This window comes from Mastigoproctus giganteus, chromosome 2 (genome assembly GCF_048544385.1).
Source record: "Mastigoproctus giganteus isolate SK-2022 chromosome 2, ASM4854438v1, whole genome shotgun sequence".
Lineage (NCBI taxonomy): Eukaryota > Metazoa > Arthropoda > Arachnida > Uropygi > Thelyphonidae > Mastigoproctus > Mastigoproctus giganteus.
The window spans coordinates 67,002,214-67,021,254 of record NC_143576.1 but is presented as its reverse complement, the minus strand read 5'-3'; the positions used below and the strand labels follow the sequence as shown (position 1 = coordinate 67,021,254).

General features: G+C 38.7%; 1 protein-coding gene across 1 annotated transcript in view; it reads left to right on the top strand.

Moving 5' to 3' along the window:
• Nucleotides 1–19,041, top strand: part of alien (COP9 signalosome complex subunit 2 alien) — a 424,708-nt gene that overhangs the window by 296,633 nt on the left and 109,034 nt on the right. Inside the window, exon 9 of the mRNA XM_090368501.1 lies at nt 7,648–7,779. Coding sequence (XP_090224627.1) covers nt 7,648–7,779 — 132 coding nt within the window. The remainder of the gene's footprint in view (nt 1–7,647; nt 7,780–19,041) is intronic.

Below are 19,041 nucleotides of genomic sequence, written 5' to 3'. Positions count from 1 at the left end.
ATCTGATTCATCCCCTTCCTTCTAGAGTTAACATAAGTAAAGAACTCTTTGCTGTTTTTCTTTGCATCCCTTGCCACGGATTTCTCGTAATCTGCCTTTGCCTGCCTAACCTCCTTTGTAACTTGGTTGCATATCAACTTGTATCTATCATAGGCTTCTGTGTCATGTGTTAATTTGTAAGTATCCCATGCATTTTTCTTCTCTGCCATATGCCTCATTAGTTCATCTGACATCCATTTTGGCCTAAACCTTGAACAATATTTCTTAATTGGTATGTAAAGCCTAGTAGCTTCCAAGATAAGTTCTTTGAATGCTTCCCATTTTGAATTTGCTGTTGGTAACATCATCAGTTGGTCCCACTGTATAGAATTTAAATACTGTCTCAGTCCATCGTAGTCGCCTTTACGGAAGCAATAACCCTTCCCTTTACCCCTAATGGTAGTTACCTCTTTGAGTAAATCCCACTTCAGCACACTGTGATCACTGCCACCTAGTGGTTCGTTTATCTGCAGATTCTTAATGCATGAAGAATCACTGCTGATAATCAAATCAAGAGTACTCCCTCTAGTTGCCTCCCGAACATGCTGATGTAGAAAACAATCATCCAATAAATCCACAAAAGCCCTGCTAGTGTGTGAGTAACCAGCCCCCAAATTCCAGTCAATATCTGGGAAATTAAAATCTCCCATTATAAGACTCTCTGATTTACTGTCCCACTCTATTTCCCTGTACAGTTCCTTATTATACTCATCAGAGTCATTAGGCCTATAGCACACTCCTACTCTCAATTTTGATCTCCCAATGCTTATGTCACACCAAACTGACTCGACACTGCACTGTCCGGCGATGTCGACTGGCTTCACTTCCTTGGTTTTTATGTGTTTCTTAACTAATAGCATAACCCCTCCCCCTTCCTATCCTGTCTATCCTTTCTGTAGACATTGTACTCCCCAAATTGCAGTTCTGCATTCCTTATATCTGTGTGACACCACATCTCTGATATCCCAACAATATCTGCCTTTGATGTTTTGAGCAATACCTCAAATTCATCAAATTTATTTACTAAACTCCTAGCATTGGTGTACACGCAAGTATACCTGCACCTGTTTCTATTCTTAGCTACCCTAGCTACCATTGACATCCAGTAGCCCATGTGATTCAACCCTTTCCTTCTGCTGTAAATATAAGCATAGAACTCTTTTCCTTCTTTGCCAGAATCTCTCATAATCTGCCTTAGCTGGCCAAACCTTCTTTATTACTTGTTTACAGACTAATTTATATTACTATAGGCTTGTGTATTACCTGATAGTTTATAGGCATCCTATGCATTTTTATTATCTGCTACGTCTCATCAGTTCATCTTATGTCAATTTTGAATTTTAGCCTTGAACAGTATTTCTTAATTCATATGAAAAATATAGTAGTTTCTACAATTACTTCCCTGTGTGCTTCCCATTTAGAATTTGCTGTTGGTAACATTATCAAATAGTCCCACTGTCTAGAATTTAGAAACTGTCTGAGACCACTGTAGTCACTCTTACAAAAATAAAAGCTCTTTCCTTTACCCTTGACAGTAGCTATGTCTTTTATTAAGATGATCACTGCTACTGGTGGGTCAGATTCTTAATGCATGAAGAATTGCTGCTGGTAATCAGATCAAGAGTATTACTTCCTGTTTTTTCCTTTCTAACATGCTGCTGTAGAAAAGTTATCTACAAAAGTCTACAAAAAGTGTTTATAGTGTGTGACCAACCCACAAATTCCTTTCAATATCTAGAAATTAAAATCCTCATTACAAGACATTATTATTTACTGGCCTGGTCTATTTCTTTATATAGTTTTTTGGTATACTCATGACAGTAATTAGGCGTATAGCACACTCCTCATTTTTGTTTCTCCACTGCTTATATGTCTCATCAGACTAACTCAACGTTGCACTAGTCATCCATGTTGACTGGATGCACTACCTTTGATTTAATATGCTTCTTAACTGAGAACATAGTCCCCTGCCCCTCCTGTTATTGTACTCCCCATATTCATATTCAGCATTGCTTATTAGCATTAGCAGATGCATATGATGTAAGAAAGCAAACTTATGCAGCATCAGACAAAAAAAAAAAAAAAAAAAAAAAACCCACTTTCCATTTCACTCATCTATTCGCCCCTAAACTTTGTCCAGTTCTTCCTTGTATTTATTTAAGCTATCAACTTCCCCAACAACAGGTGTAACTTTGTGCATACTAGGCAAATATCCACACATCTATTCTACAACTGTCTTTCCCCACTTTGAGTTTATTCCCCTCCCCCGCCAGGTTCATAATCTGAGCAAGAGGAAGAATCCTATCAGCCTTGAGTCTTCTCAAACCATTCAAGGCCTTGTACACCTCAATCAGATCACCTCGCAATTACCTAGTTTCTAGACACTGCAATTTGCAGAACTTAAGCCTTTCTTGGTAAGCGCACCCTTTTGTTTCCCTCACCAATCTTGTTGCCCTTCTCTGTACTTGTTATAGCAATTCTACATCCTTCCTAAATTGAGGCCTCCAGACCTGTACGCAGTACTCAAGTTGTAACCTGACCATTGCCTTATACAAAGGCATAATTACCTCCGTAACCCTGCTAGCAAAATTCCTGTATATCATTGACAAGACCCCATGACCTGCTCTGGCAGCCTGTCTGCACTGTTCAGACAACTTGATATCCCCTTCCTGTATTCATTGTACTCCCAATATTTAGATTCAACACTGCTTATGTCTGAGTGACACCATGTCTTTGCTCTCCATATAATGTCTGCATTTGATAACATAATCCCTACTTCAAATTCATCAAATTTATTTACAGTGCTCCTATCATTACTGTACATGCAAGTGTAAATGCACGTTCTTACTCTTAGTTACCCTAACACAGCCCATGTATTTCCATGATGATTTGCAATAGGCGGTTATGGGTCATCATGGAACAAGTAAATACATGGGCTTGAAATCCCCAACACTTTTCTTTCCAGGGTGGTGCATGTTCCAATAGTAGCAGTGCAAGAATCACACTTACTTCTGCTTGCAGCTCTAGTTAATCTGTTAGTCTGTTATCCCACAAACTAGTAGTTTTACAACTCACCTCACTGCTTCAGTCGCATTAGCAAATATTCTTGCACCCCTTCTATTTAAGTGTTTTCTCATCCCTGTAAAAACAGCCTCTCCTTTTAAAAAAGTAGCAACTTTACTGAGAAGAATTCCACTCCACAAGACTTGCACTTCTCCTGAACCTTTCTATATATTAGCATTAGTAAAGGCATTTGATGCAAGAAAGTAAGCTTATGCAGCATCAGCCAAAAAAAAAAAAAAAAAAAAAAAAATAATAATAATAAATCTTCACCCCTCTGTTCGTTCGAAATACCTGTCCAGCTGAGCCATAAACTTATTTAGGCTATCAACTTCCATGAGAAGGGATGGAAGTCTGTTCCACCAACCAACCACCCGCTGGCTAAAGGCAAATTTCTGCATGTCTATCCTACATTTGAATTTATGCCCTCTCAGGTGAATATTCTGAGCAAGAGGAAGAATCCCATCAGCATTGAGCATGCTCAAACCATTCAAGGCTTTATACACCTCTATCAGATCACCTCGCTGGTGCCTAGTCTCCAGACACTGTAATTTGCAGAACTTTAGCCTTTCTTCGTAAGAGCAACCCTTGTTCCATTCACTAATCTTGTTGTCCTTCTCTGTACTCGTTCCAGCAGCTCTACATCCTTCTTGAAATGAAGCCTCCAGGCCTGTATACAGTACTCTAGGTGTGGCCTGACCATTGCCTTATACAAGGGAATAATCACCTCTTTATCCCTGCTAGAAAAATTCCTATATATCATTGACAATACACCATGAACTACTCTTGCAGCCTGTCTGGACGCCTCCATAGCCAGGTGGGAAGGAGCAGCAGTGCCTAGCACACGCTTCTTGATTAGACCGGGGTTCGAGCCCGTCACCACCAAATACGGAGGATGCCGAAAGGTTAAGGAATGACCACCGCATATCCTGGAGCAATATGGCCTTAGTTGCTAATGCTCCTAAAAACCAAAAACAACAAACAACAACAGCAGCCTGTCTACACTGCTCAGAGAACTTCATATCTGCCTACACAACCACCCCCAGGTCCCTTTCATTCTCTACCACTGTCAGTGTAGTACCACAGAGTTGATTCGTTGCTCTGGGGTTGTCCCTCTATATATATATATAGGGACATGATTTTATTTAATTTTTGTTTTTGTGTTTGTGGGTGATTTTTATTTGGATTGGAGGTATTTTAGGCATTAAGTCCTGACAGTCTGTGTAGCAGTCAGTGTTGCTAGCAGTTGATACAATATCTAAAAAAAGTGGATATTTTCTTTAGATATTACCTCAGTAAGGTAATTTTCCTTGGTGATTTCAATGTTCACAACTCCAGCTGGCTTCCGTTTTCTAGTCACACAGACCCAGCTGGTCGAGATGCTGAGGTTTTTGCAATTGCTAATGACCTTGCACAGATTGTCCATTTACCTACCAGAATACCAGACAATTCTAACCATACTACCAATACACTTGATCCTTTTCTCACAAACAACCCTTCGAAGTGAGTGGTCCTTTAGGCACCTCAGATCACAACTTGGTAATTCTCTTCTCCAATGGAGCCTTTATCTCATGGCTATTCCCAACCTCATGTTGTTTGGCATTATAAGAATGCAAAATGGGATGACCTGCGAAATTTCTTTTCTTTTTTCCTTGGTCGAATTACTGTTTCAGAATTTCTGATGTCAACATTTGCTCCGATCGTGTCAGTGAAATTATTCATTCAGGAATGGAATCCTTTTTTCTAGACTCCACTTTAAAATCTCATCCTTTATCTAAACCTTAGTTTTCCAATTAATGTGGTAAGGCTGTTCAAGAGAAGAATGTTGCATATCTTAATTGGCTTGCTTCCAATTCCTCAGTTTCATTTTCTCCCTATACCAATACTATACAATAGTATTGTTTACTATACAATTGTAAAGCAAATTATTAATCAGACCAAACTAGATTTTGAACAGTCTAAGAGTGTAAAACTTGCTTCTTGCCCTAATGGTAGCCGAGCATTCTGGTCTCTCGCTAAAGCTATTGGCTGCAACTTTTTCTCATCTCTGCTCCCACTTCGGTCAAAACCAGATGGTTCTATTGTCACTTCAGCCAAGGATAAAGCTGACCTGCTAGTATCCCATTTTTATTCCAACTCATATATTAATGATCTTAATAAAACACCTCCCACCATTCCAAACATGCTCTATTCAATGCCTCCTGTGGTCTTCTGTCAAAAGGATGTCCAAAGGATTTTGATAAATCTTTATTCTAAGAAAGCTCCAGGTCCTGATGGTATTTCTCCACTTGTTCTCAAAACCTGTGCCCCTGAACTTACTCCTGTTCTTTGCCACCTTTTTTCACTTTCTTATTCCAAAGGTGTTTTTCCTTCTGCTTGTAAATTTGCTCATATCCAGCCAGTTCCTAAAAAGGGTGGTAAATCACTCCCATCCAATTATCGTCCCATTGCAATTACTTCTACTCTTTCTAAAGTAATGGAAAAATCAATTAACTGCCAACTTTTAAACTACCTAGAAACCTTCCGTCTGATCAACGATCGCCAGTATGGATTCCGCCAGTGTTGATCCACTGGTGATATTCGGTCTTATGTTACCCATTTATGGACAAATTCAATGGAAAAGTTTGGTGAAACACAAGCAGTTGCTCTTGACATCTCAAAGGCATCTGATCGTGTTTGGCATAAAAGTCTTCTAAACAAACTTCCATCTTATGGTTTGTCAACTGTTTTTTATAATTGGTTATCCAGTTTTCTCTCTACCATTCGGTTGATCGTAGATGGCTCTCTGTCTTCTCCAATAATGCTAGTGTTCCCCCAAGGTTCAGTTCTTTCTCCCACTCTTTTCCTCTTGTATATTAATGACCTTCTTCCATTGGCTGGAAATCCTATTTGAGAAACCTTGCACTGCTCAATCAGCATCAGCTTCTCGAATATTCACTACCAATTCCTTAAATGCCGATCTCTAGGTAATTCTCCAGTGGGGCAAAGACAACTTAGTTGATTTCAATCCTTCTAAAACTCAGTCATTAGAGCAGAAGAATCCAAAAAGAATTTCTTCTGCTCCTATGCTTATCTTTGGTGACACTCTGATTTCTGGGCAAAATGATATATCTCTTTTGGGGATTACTCTTTTGGGTTTTCTCGTTCCCTCTCGGCATTACTTTTCATCCAAACAGCTGTTCACTCTGTACAAATCGCAAATTCGCCCTATCATGGAATATTTTCCCACATCGGGGGCGGTGCCCCTAAAACCTCTCTTAGGCTTCTAGATTCCATTCAGAAGATGTCAGTTAGGTTAATTAATGACACATCGCTAACAGAGTCTCTCCACTCTGTCTCATAGACATTCTGTTTCTGCTGCATGCCTTTTTTACAGATACTTCCATGGGCACTGTTCTTCTGAATTGGCTTCTATAATTCCCGCTCTCTCTTTCAAAACAGTCCGAACACGTGCCGCCACGAGTCAACATCCATTTACTGTCCAGCTTCAAACCCACAGAACTAACTTTTCATCTTCCTCATTTATTCATTCAACTGCCGTTTTCTGGAACAACCTTTCTTCGTTTGTATTTCCTGAAAATTACAGTATACAGAAGTTTAAGTCTAATGTCAACAAATATCTTCTTTCATCTTTTCAGCCTCCAACCCATGCATGGTGCCAAGTTCTATAGGTTGTAATACCTCTTGTGTTTCGAGTTTTTTTTATAAAAAAAATCTAAAAATGATACAATATCTACTTTTCAATATCTACAATCTCAACATCTTTTTCAAGAACTAGTCACTGAAATTGTACGCAAAAAATAACATTGTTGAGGCTTGTCTCTGTTTCTGATATAAAATATATGCCGAACAGGTATTAGTTAGAATTTTTATGGTGATTTTGAATTATCATTAAAAAAAATTTAATAAAACTAAAAGAAAGTAATATAAAAATGGCATGGGGGGTAGAATTAATGCATTAGCATATATTTTATAATTGATTCTACAAAAGACATGAAGTAAAAAAGTAACTCACCATAGATGAAAAACGTGCAAAGATGGATCTTGGTTAAAATGGAGCCGGCCATTCGAAAGACAAAAGTAAAAGATGTAAGCAAGGTTATTAAAGGAATGTAAACAAAGTGCAACCGGAATACTGGAGAACACCCCCCCCCCCCACCGCTTAACACTGATAACTTGTTCCCGAAAAACAATACCAAGGGAATCAGCACCAAGCTAGCACTGTATTCCCATAAGATAAAATATATACAGTCGAACTTCCCTATAACGAATTTGATAAATACAGCGAAAAAATTCGTTATAGAGAAATTTTGTTATAGGATGCGCCAACAACTAACAAAAAAAAAAAAAAAAAAAAAGTTAATATTATTTCTGAGTTTGTCTGGCTTGTGTCATTGTTTGCGAACTATCAAGTATAGAGTATCTTCACTTCACGTATAAGGTTCTATAATTTTTAACTCATAAAATTTGAAGGAATTTCTTCTTAGTGTGATATAAATATGTTTTGTGCCTTCTAAATATATGCTTTAATTTTCTAAATTTTTAAAGGAGGACAACTTGTCTAAAGTATTTGGTGTTAGCCAATATGTTGATGAAGTCTGGAATAAATCCCTTTGACTCTCAAGAAGCTAAGCCATATAAAAATGATCCTGAAATTTTAGCTATGACAAATCTAGTGAGGTAATATTTATTTGCTGATTTTATTAATTTCATTAAACCAGTATTTATTAATTTAATTAAACCAAATTTATGACTGCTTAAACTGCCTTGTCTGATTTTTAGTAAATGCATAGGAAAGGACTTATTTCTTGGTTAATCATGGAACTCTGCAGTTTTTCTAATATGATAAATACTTTTAAAGTTTTGTTCATTTTCAGCACCATGACTTAGAAATTTCATGATTAGTAATAGAGTCCATCAAATAAATAAGTAACAAATTTGCTGGTGAGAATCAGTGATCTAAGTCAGTTTAATTGTTTTAAGATATATTTATTGTTTCTTGAAACCTGTTTCAGAAAGAAAAATCATGTGATGAAATATTTTTGTAACTACCATTATTATAACAGAATAATGAAAACTTAGCATTAGCATTAGTAGAGGCATATGATGCAAGAAAGCAAGCTTATTCAGCATCAGCCAAAAAAAAAACACACACACCACTCCCATTTCACCCCTCCGTTCGTTCGAAATACCTGTCCAGTTGAGCTTTAAATTTGTTTAGGCTATCAACTTCCACAACAAGGGATGGAAGTCGGTTCCACCAACCAACCACCCGCTGGCCAAAGTCAAATTTCCGCACATCTATCCGACATCCGTCCTTCCTCAATTTGAATTTATGCCCTCTGAGGTGATTATTCTGAGCAAGATGAAGAATCCCATTGGCATTGAGCATGCTCAAACCATTCAAACCCTTATACACCTCTATCAGATCACCTCGCCGGTGCCTAGTCTCCAGACTCTGTAATTTGCAAAACTTAAGCCTTTCTTCGTAAGAGCAACCCTTTGTTCCATTCACTAATCTTGTTGCCCTTCTCTGTACCCGTTCCAGCAGCTCTACATCCTTCTTGAAATTAGGCCTCCAGACCTGTATACAGTACTCAAGATGTGGCCTAACCATTGCCTTATACAACGGAATAATCACCTCCTTATCCCTGCTAGAAAAATTCCTGTATATCATTGACAAGGCACCATGAGCTACTCTTGCAGCTCGTCTGCACTGCTCAGAGAACTTCATATCTGCCTGCACAATTACCCCCAGGTCCTTTTCATTCTCCGCCACTGTCAGTGTAGTACCGCAGAGTTGATACGTTGCTCTGGGGTTACTGTTTCCCATATGTAGTACTTTACATTTGTCAATGTTAAACTTCATTTGCCACCTCTCAGCCCATCTGTTCAACCTTTCCAGATCCTGTTGCAGAACCACATAGCGTCAGTAGTGTCCTTAACAACCCTGCCAACCTTTGTATCATCTGCAAACTTGGACATTAAACTTGATATCCCATCATCAATATCATTCATAAACACCGAAAACAACAACGGACTCAACACTGAACCCTGAGGAACTCCACTAATAACATTAGTCCACGTTCAGCAGTGTCCATTGATTACCACTCTATCTTCTGCCACTCAACCATCCTCTTATCCATAGCAGCAATTTGCCTCCAATGCCACACTGCTCCAATTTGTGCAGCAGTCTTCCATGTGCAACAGTATCAAAAGCCTTTCTAAGATCCAAATGTATAATATCAAAGTTATTACCTGCATCCAGTTCTTTTGTGACTACATCATAGTATCCAATGAAATTGGTCAGGCAAGACCTGCCCTTAACAAAACCATGCTGCGTCTGAGCTATAACTGAATTCTTGTCTAGATGATCCTGCAGTGCTTCTTTAACCAGTGCCTCCATTAATTTACCTGGAACAGAAGTTAAACTAACAGGTCTATAATTACTTGTGTCAGCCTTTGATCCTCCTTTGTGAATTGGGGTTACATTTGCACATCTCCAGTCTATGGGTACCTCCCCTGAGTCCAAAGAAGCTCTCATAATTATGGCTAGGGGTTTGCTTACTTCCTTTGCTGCCTCCTTTAATATAACTGGATAGATCCCATCCACCACAGGTGCCTTTTTTATGTTTATCCTCAACAATCTCTCCTCCACTTTCCTCTCAGTTATTACAAAATCATCTACCTCACTGCCAATGTTTACTTTACCTACATCATTCTCCTTCCTGAATAACTCCTCATGCGTGAATGTAGATGCAAAATACTCGTTTAGATTGTTTGCCACCTGAGCAGGATCCTCAACTGTTGAACCATCAATATCCAGTGGACCAATCTGATTCATCCCTTTCCTTCTTGAGTTTAAATATGTAAAGAACTCTTTTCTGTTTTTCTTTGCATCCTTTGCCAAGGATTTTTCGTAGTCTCCCTTTGCCTGCCTAATCTCCTTTGTGACTTGGTTACAGACCAACTTATATCTATCATAGGCTTCCATGTCACCCATTAATTTATATGTATCCCATGCATTTTTCTTCTCTGCCATGTCTCATTAGTTCATCTGACATCCATTTAGGCCTAAACCTTGAACAATATTTCTTAGTTGGTATGTAAAGCCTAGTAGCTTCCAAGGTAAGTTCTTTGAATGCTTCCCATTTTGAATTTGCTGTTGGTAACATCATCAGTTGGTCCCACTGTATAGAATTTAAATACTGTCTCAGGCCATCATAGTCGCCTTTACGAAAACAAAAACCCTTCCCTTTACCTCTGATGGTAGTTACCTCCTTGAGTAAATCCCACTTCAACACACTGTGATCACTGCCACCTAGTGGTTCATTTATCTGCAGATTCTTAATGCATGAAGAATCACTACTGATAATCAGATCAAGAGTATTGCTCCATCTTGTTGCCTCCCGAACATGCTGATGTAGAAAACAATCATCCAATAAATCCACAAAAGCCTTGCTAGTGTGCGAGTGACCAACCCACAAATTCCAGTCAATATCTGGGAAATTAAAATCCCCCATTATAAGACTCTCTGATTTACTGGCCCACTCTATTTCCCTGTACAATATCTTATTATACTCATCAGAGTCATTAGGCCTATAGCACACTCCTACTCTCAATTTTGATTTCCATATGCTTATGTCACACCAAACTGACTCGACACTGCCCTGTCCATCGATGTCGACTGGCTTCACTTCCTTGGACTTTGTGTTTCTTAATTAATAGCATAACCCCTCCTCCCCTCCTGTCCTGTCTATCCTTTCTATACACATTGTATTCCCCAAATTCCAGTTCCTCATTACTTATATCTGTGTGACACCACGTCTCTGATATCCCAACAATATCTGCCTTTGATGTTTTGAGCAATACCTCAAATTCATCAAATTTATTTACCAAACTCCTAGCATTGGTGTACACGCATGTATGCATGCACCTGTTTCTATTCTTAGCTACCCTAACACAACCCATGTGTTTACTTGTACCGCAATGACTCCCAGCAGTCTCTGAAATATCCTGCATCTTGTTTTTCAGGCTTCTGCTCATTTCAATAGAAGCAGTGCAAGAATCACTTCCATCTCTGCCAGTGGCTACTGTTAATCTATTAGTCCTTGTATCCCCCCCCAACTAGCAGTTTTCCGACCCACCTAACACTGCCTCGACAGCATCAGCAAAAATTCTTGCACCCTTTCTATTTAAGTGTATCCCATCCCTGTAGAAGCAATCTCTCCTGTTAACAAGTACAGTCCAGGCTGAAAAAAATTCTACCCCTTGAGCCTTGCACAATCCCTCCAGGGCCGAATTGATCGACAAGGCTCTCATCATATACTCCCTCCTATCGTGTCTGGGCAGAATTGCAGACACTTTCAAATTCAACCCTAATTCACGGCTTTTTTTTCAACAGTGACCTGTACTTGCTAAGTAATTCCGCCGGTCTCCTACTCTTAATATCATTAGTGCCAACGTGTACAACTATATCACCTTTTTTGCCCTTAAAAGATGATATCCGCTCTACAACGTCATCAACTTTTACCCCTGGCAGACATACCCTGGTCCTATTCCACCTATCCTTTTTACAAAGCATGTTCCCCGTTTCCCTGACAATAGAGTCACCAACAACTACTAGTTCCTGTGGGACCAGCGCATTCTGCCTTGGGGGCTGCCTCTGTGTTGCCTGATGACCAAGTGCAAGCTCTGGCGTTGATGTGGACAGCTGAGAGCTTGTAATGGGCCCCTCAATTTATTTCCTTCGAGGGCATCCACCCTGTCCTTCAAGCTCTCATAAAGGCCCATAACAACGCTGAGTTGTCCCCTGATTTCCTTGCACTCCTTACATCATGCACACACAAAGACATCCCCCTTGGCAGTATCATGTCCCGTACCCGACTGCTCCGCAAACATTAAGCAAACAGTGTATTTTAAAAGACTGTGATTCAGAGGGCAACTGCCCCCCTCAGTTCTCCCCTGAACCACGGCACTTCCATTAGCTTGAGCCTTTTGCTTTGCTGCTCTGGTCAGAGTCATGATTCCTATTTTATTCAATAAAATTTCAAAACAAAAATTAAATCCTTAAGTTATATCCCAAAACAGTTATAACGCTATATTTATTTTTCGGTATCTAGTGTTTTCTACGAGTTCCCTTATACAACTTCCGTATCACGTGTACCACTATAGTTATGTATTAATTATTTGTTACGATCAAGTCGTTATATATATATATATATAGAGTTAAAAATACAATTTAATTGACAATAAAGTTTATCAAGATTAATAGATTTACTGATTAATTGACAATATTATATTATGCACTATACTACACTAAGCTTATGCTATCGTGTAAAAATGGCGGGAATTCTCGACCGGTACTTCTACGGACTCGTAAGTATTGATTAGCTTCCAAATCTCGCTATCGCAATTTAGAATAAACTAAGGATCCTGACTAGGTCTATAATCTACTTATAGAAGATAATTTGATATAACAATTGGTTAATAAATCGACTAAATTTGGTTAAAAAAAAGACCTCTCGTTCAAGTTGCAACACGTGGATTTGATACCGTTAAGGATACTAAGTAATACCTACAAAATTTTTGTCTAAGTTAAACTTTAAACTAAGTATCGTAACTAGGAATATAAAGCTACTCTAGAAAATAAGTTAATATGACAATTTAAGCTAATAAATCAGAAAATAAATCAGAAAAACTTCTCTGTTCCAAGAGCTTCAAGGAGCTTCGTCCGCACAACTTATTGAATATCACAAACATTGTGATTTTCTGAGTTCAGAAGTGATTTACACTATTTCCATATTTAAGGTTAATGGCAAGGTGAAGAAGATGACTCACTCCAATGTTTTTTTATTTACATTTAGAAAAAGAAACATGTTTATTTATAAAATGTGCAACTTGTATAATATTTGTAGGATTCTCTGCAACAGGGCATGATCTAGCAAAATGTCTTTGTGTGTGTGCTAGGTGCAGGGAGTGTCAAGAAATTAGGCACCAACTCAGCATTCTGATGGGCACTTAGAGTGCTTGAGAAGTCGGGTAGATGCCCTTGAATGTTTTAAAATGGGGGAGTCATCAGGCTCTCAGATGCCCAACTCACACAAGAGCTCACCCTTGTGCACCAGGCAACAAAGCAGCAATCTTCAGGGCAGAATGCACTTGTCCCACAGGAGCTAGTTATTGTTGGTGAGTCAGGGAGATGGGTATTGTGTAAAAAGGATAGATGGAATAGGACCAGGGTATGTCTGCCAGGGACAAAAGTTGATGATGGTGTAATTGATATCATCTTTTAAGGGGCACAAAGGGTGATATTGTTGTACATGATGACACTAACGGCGTTAAGAGTAGGAGAACTGCATATTGAGTTAGGATTAAATTTAAAAGTGCCTGCAATTCTGCCCAGACATGATAGGAGGGAGGATATGATGAGAGCTTTGTCAATCAATTGGGTCCTGGAGGGATTGTGCAAGGCTCATGGTAGAATTTTTCTCAGCATGGTCTATGCTTGTTAACAGGAGAGATTGCTTCTGAATGGATGGGATACATTTAATAGAATGGGTGCAAGAGTGTTTGCTGATGCTATTGAGGCAGCGTTAGGTGGGTCGGAAAACTGCCAGCTTGGGGGTATTCATAGCCTAAGAGGTTGATACTAGCTGCAGGTAGAGATGAAAGTGATTCTTGCACTGTTATTAAAATGAGCAGTGGCCTGGAGGATGGGATGCTGGGGGGTTAAGGACTGGTGGAAGTCATCATGAAACAAATAAATACATGGGCTCTGTTAGGGTAACTAAGAATAAGAATAGGTGCATGTATACTTGCATGTACACCAATGCTAGAAGTATAGTAAATAAATTTGATGAATTTGAAATGCTGGTCAAGACATCAAAGGCAGATATTATTGGGATATTATAGACATGGTGTCACACAGATATAAGCAGTGCAAAATTGGAAGGAATTTGTGGAGTACAGTGTGTATAGACAGGATAGGAAGGGTGGAGGGGTTATGCTGTTAATTAAAAAAAAAAAAAAACACAGAATCTAAGGAAGTGCATTCAGTTAACATAAATGGACAGTGCAATGTTGAGTCAATTTAGTGTGACATAACCCCTGGGAAAGCAAAAATGACAGGAGTGTGTTATAGACTTAATGACTAATGAGTACAATGAACAATTGTACAGAGAAATAGAATGGGCCAGTAAATCAGATTGTGTTATAGTGGGGGTTTTTAACTTCCCAGATACCGACTAGAATTTGTGGGTTGGTCACTTGCGCACTAGCAAGCCTTTTTTTGAAATTATTGGATGATTGTTTTCTGCAGCATCATGTTCGAGAGGCAACCAGAAAGTGTAATACACTCTTCATCTGGTTACCAGCAGCGATTATTCATGCATTAAGAATTTGCAGATAAAGGAACTACTAGGTGGCAATGATCACAGTATACTGATGTGAGATTTACTTAAAGATATAACTAACATCAGGGGTAAAGGGAAAGGTTTCTGCTTCCATAAATGTGACTACAGTGGTCTCAGACAGATTTTAAACTCTATTCAGTGGGATCAACTGATGTTACCAACAGCAAATTCTAAGTGGGAAGCATTCAAGGAAGTAATCGTGGAGCTACCAGGCTTTTCATACTGATTAAGAAATACTGTTCAAGGTTTAGGCCTAAATGGATGTCAGATGAACTAATGAGACTCATGGCAGAGTTTCATTAAAATGACAAATTTGATTGGGTACTATGATATGGTTACAAAGGAACTGGATGCAAAAAATAATTTTGATATCACATACTTGGATTTCAGAAAAGCTTTTGACACTGTTTGTGCATTGAAGACTACCTTACAAATTGAAGAGTATGGTATTAAGAGTAAATTGCTACAATGGATAAAAGGGTGGTTCAGTGGGGGAAGACAGTGGTAATCAATGGAAGCTGCTCTTCTTGGACTAATGTTATTAGTGGAGTTATTAACATCGAACCCCAGGGTTCGATGTTAGGCCCACTGTTGTTTTAATTTTTTATCAATGATATTTATTGATGAAGGTATATTAGGTGTAATGTCAAAGTCTGCAGGTGTTACAAAGTTTGGCAGGGTTGTTAATGGCAGTGTGCTACTGCAATAAGATCTAGAAAATTTGGGCGATTGGCCAAGAAGTGGCAACTGAAGTTTAACATTGACAAATGCAAAGTACTGCATATGGGTAAAAATAACCCCAGAGAAACGTACTGTGTGGTACTACACTTAGGGTGGTAGAAAATGTAAAAGATCGGGAGTAATTGTGCAGTCAGATATGAAGTTTTCTGGGAAATGGTGACAGGCTGCCAGAGTAGGTCATGGGGTATTGTCAATAATATACAGGAATTTTGCTAGTAGAGAAAAGGAGGTGATTATCCCTTTGTATAAGACATTCGTCAGGCCACGCCCTGAGTTCTGTGTACAAGTCTGGAGGTCTCATTTTAGGAAGGACGTAGAGTTACTTGAGTGTGTATAAATCCACAGTTTATATCTACTTATGTAGTTGGCTATATACAGAAATGATGCAAATGCACTAACTTGTACATTAGTTAAACTACTTATGTAACCTGAGGCTTTAGCCATAAACTATACCGTAATCTAAATTACTCCACACCATAAGGCCTCTCATATTGTGGATTTATACTTCGCAACTGGGTTGTCATCATTGCAACACCAGTGTACCTGCCCACCCACTGATGAGGAGCCAATAAGCTCCTAAATGGTGCTGTATGGGTGATGGTATCCACTGAGAATAAGTAACAATAGTCTTCTCCTATGGTGAAGACTTACTTATTCAACCATTATGTGCCATTACTTATTCAACGTAGTGCAGTATCATAGCAATTCATTGTTAAGGTATTCACAATATGAGATATACTTAATGATGCCAATTTATAACTAATTATATAGTTGGCAATGTACAGAAATGATGCAAATGCACTAACTTGTACATTAGTTAAACTATTTACGTAACCTGAGGCTTTAGCCCTAAACTATACGGATAAAATGTTAAAGAAAATTTACATTAGCATGTCAATTTCTTTTAATTACCAAGTTATACCACCCCAATTCTCGTTGACTCAAATAAATGTAACCAAGAAAATTGTATTAAGAATGGACTTTTTCAAAGTAGATTAAAAAAAAAAAAAAGCATGTTTATTTCCCATTTCTGTTTCTCGAACTATTCCTTATATTTCACTGAATAAAAAAATATTGATTATCAGGGACAGAAATACAACTTAAGATCTGCTCTCCAGCTAGTTAAATCAACTTGTCCATATTTAAGATTTATGGTATTATCATTAGGTGACATGCTCCAACATGGTAACAGCAGCTAACGATACTGAACTTTGTTTTTATACTTGTGAATTAGTTAATATTTATTTGCAATATTTTCATTTTAGGTAATGTATACTTAGCAATTGAAAATGGAAAAGTTAACCCTTAATATAGGCAGTTGTTAATTTGTTCACAAAAGAAACTGTTGGTTTCTTTTGTGAACTTTGCACAGGAAAGTTGTACTTAACATCCTTTCCTTCTTGACCTTTATAGGGAGGGTATTCTTATTAATATTGGTAATGGCAAATGATGCAAGAAAGCATCATTTGCCATTACCATTATACAGTACCCCCCCCCCCCAAAAAAAAAAAAAAACTCACATATTACCTGTCCATTCCCTTTAATAATTTGTCTAATACTTACTTAACTTTTATTCAAATTATCCACTCTCCGTAACACCAGATGGAAGTTTTTTCCAATATTCATCTACCCTCTAGCTGAAAACAGAATTCTGCACCATGTGTATCCCACAATTATCCTTACTCAATTTCAATTTATGCCTTATGTGCATTGTCTGAGCAAGAGTACAGATGGCATCAACATTTAGCCTGCTCAACCATTCAAAACTTTAAAATCTTCATTCAGATCTCATTGAGTTTCTAGTGCCTAGTTTCCAGATAATGCAAGAATCTGAAAACTGATCTTATTGCTTTTCTCCCTACCCATTCTGACAGATTCATATCATTTTATAAAATGAGGCTTCCAAACTTGTATGCTGTACTCAAAATGTGGCCCAATCACTGCCTTAAAAAACAGAATAATTACTCCCATATCACTGCTGGAAAAATTCCTTTATATCATGGACAAAACTCCTGAGCTGTTATAGCAGCCTGCTATAACAAGGTCTTGTTTGTTCTTTACTGCCCTCAGTGTGGTACCAATGCAGTTGGTATGTTATTCCAAGATTACTGCTACTCATATGCAGTCCCCTCAATTTGGGCATCTGTACATGGTGAGGTGACCTCCCAATGACACTGCTGGCTCTACAGATTAGCATTGCTGGGATCCAAAGCCCACATCTGCCTGAACACTCTCCCTAATGGCATGCGACAAAACTAAGAACATGAGGAGGGGAAATGGAAACAGAATAATTGGACTGTTTCATGTTATCTAACAATATAAAGCAGTCGAATGAATCCTTAGTAGGTAAGCTGGACTGTGGATGCTTCTACTGATCTCTCTCTCTCTCTCTCTCTCTCTCTCTCTCTCTCTGTGTGTTCAGATTATTGGTTCTGCATCACTATTGCTAGAATCCAGCATGTTTGCTGTGAATTGTTGACTTGCTGGAAAGGGGTAGCCTTGATGGTTGAGGGGTCCAGCCTCACTTCAGTCCCTGCCAAGATGGTCCTGTATTGGTCTGTTCAGGATCATTTGGCTGAAAGTCTGCTTTGCAGGGTCAACTGTACTCCAATCCCCCCTGGTTCTGGAACAGGATCAAGACCTGTTGTATGGGTGTAGTATCTAAGTAATTCTGGCATCCCACTTGTGTACTCACTCCTTGCTAATTTATGAGTGGGCACCCCCTCGTTGGGCTCCATGGTTGAGTGGGAGAGCCTTAAAGATATTAAATTCTACTACTCTACTCCTGTGAGTAGTTTACATCTTTCATCTTCCTGTGGTGCCTCTACCAGGTCCCGACCTGAACAATAACTGAATCAAATAAAACCAGTAATAAGAAACATCAAACAGAAGCTACACCACCTCCGGTATCTTTTTTTTTTTTTTTTTTTCCCATTATCCACTCAACAGGAGGAAAGGAATTTGATAAAATGTCTCCCTTCTTTATACAGAAAGGGCTAAAAGGGTTGGTTGGTTTTCCAAAATTGGTAAAAGTGGCTTAGATCAGGAAACATCTTAGTAGAAACTTCCTTAATATGACATTCTGAACTTCCAAGCAACCCCCTTGGAGGTATACCAATCAGAATTTCACTACGCAGAACTCTTAAAACATCACATGGTGTAGTTATCAAGTGGAAATCTCCTTGAAACATTCAAAAGGAAATCTGCACTGAACTAAGAGACAGAAGAGTCACAGCTGTTAAGAGGATAATCCATGAGTAAGGAGGGGAATCTCATCCTTACATTTAACACTCCTAACTGCCTGCTTCCATCTTAAGTGCTCTATAAGGCTCTACTTCCAAACCTGTTGCAATGTTTCAGTTGCCAAAATATGGTCACTCAGATGGCATGTTGTGGATCACCTGCTTATGTCTGCTGTAGAGCAGAGGAATGTGTCACTAAGGAATGTTCTGCCCAGAAACCAGCATGCTTGAATTGTGGCAGTGAACACACTCCCTTGTGTCTTAAAACCCTTAACAACAACAACAACAACAACAGTGAACACACTACATATTCAAGGTGGAAAGATGAAAAACAAATCTAGAAAATGAAGACAGATCAAAATATCCCATTGCTTAAGCAGCTAAAAAAAGTGTTCTACATCAACACAAACTGATATTTTAATCTCACTATGCAAGTCTTTTACACCACATGCTCGCTACCTATTGATGCAAGCATATCAAGAAAAAGCAGTCACTGTTTCCATCTCGGTACCAACAAAGAAAGTAGCATCTAAAGAAAAACCTCC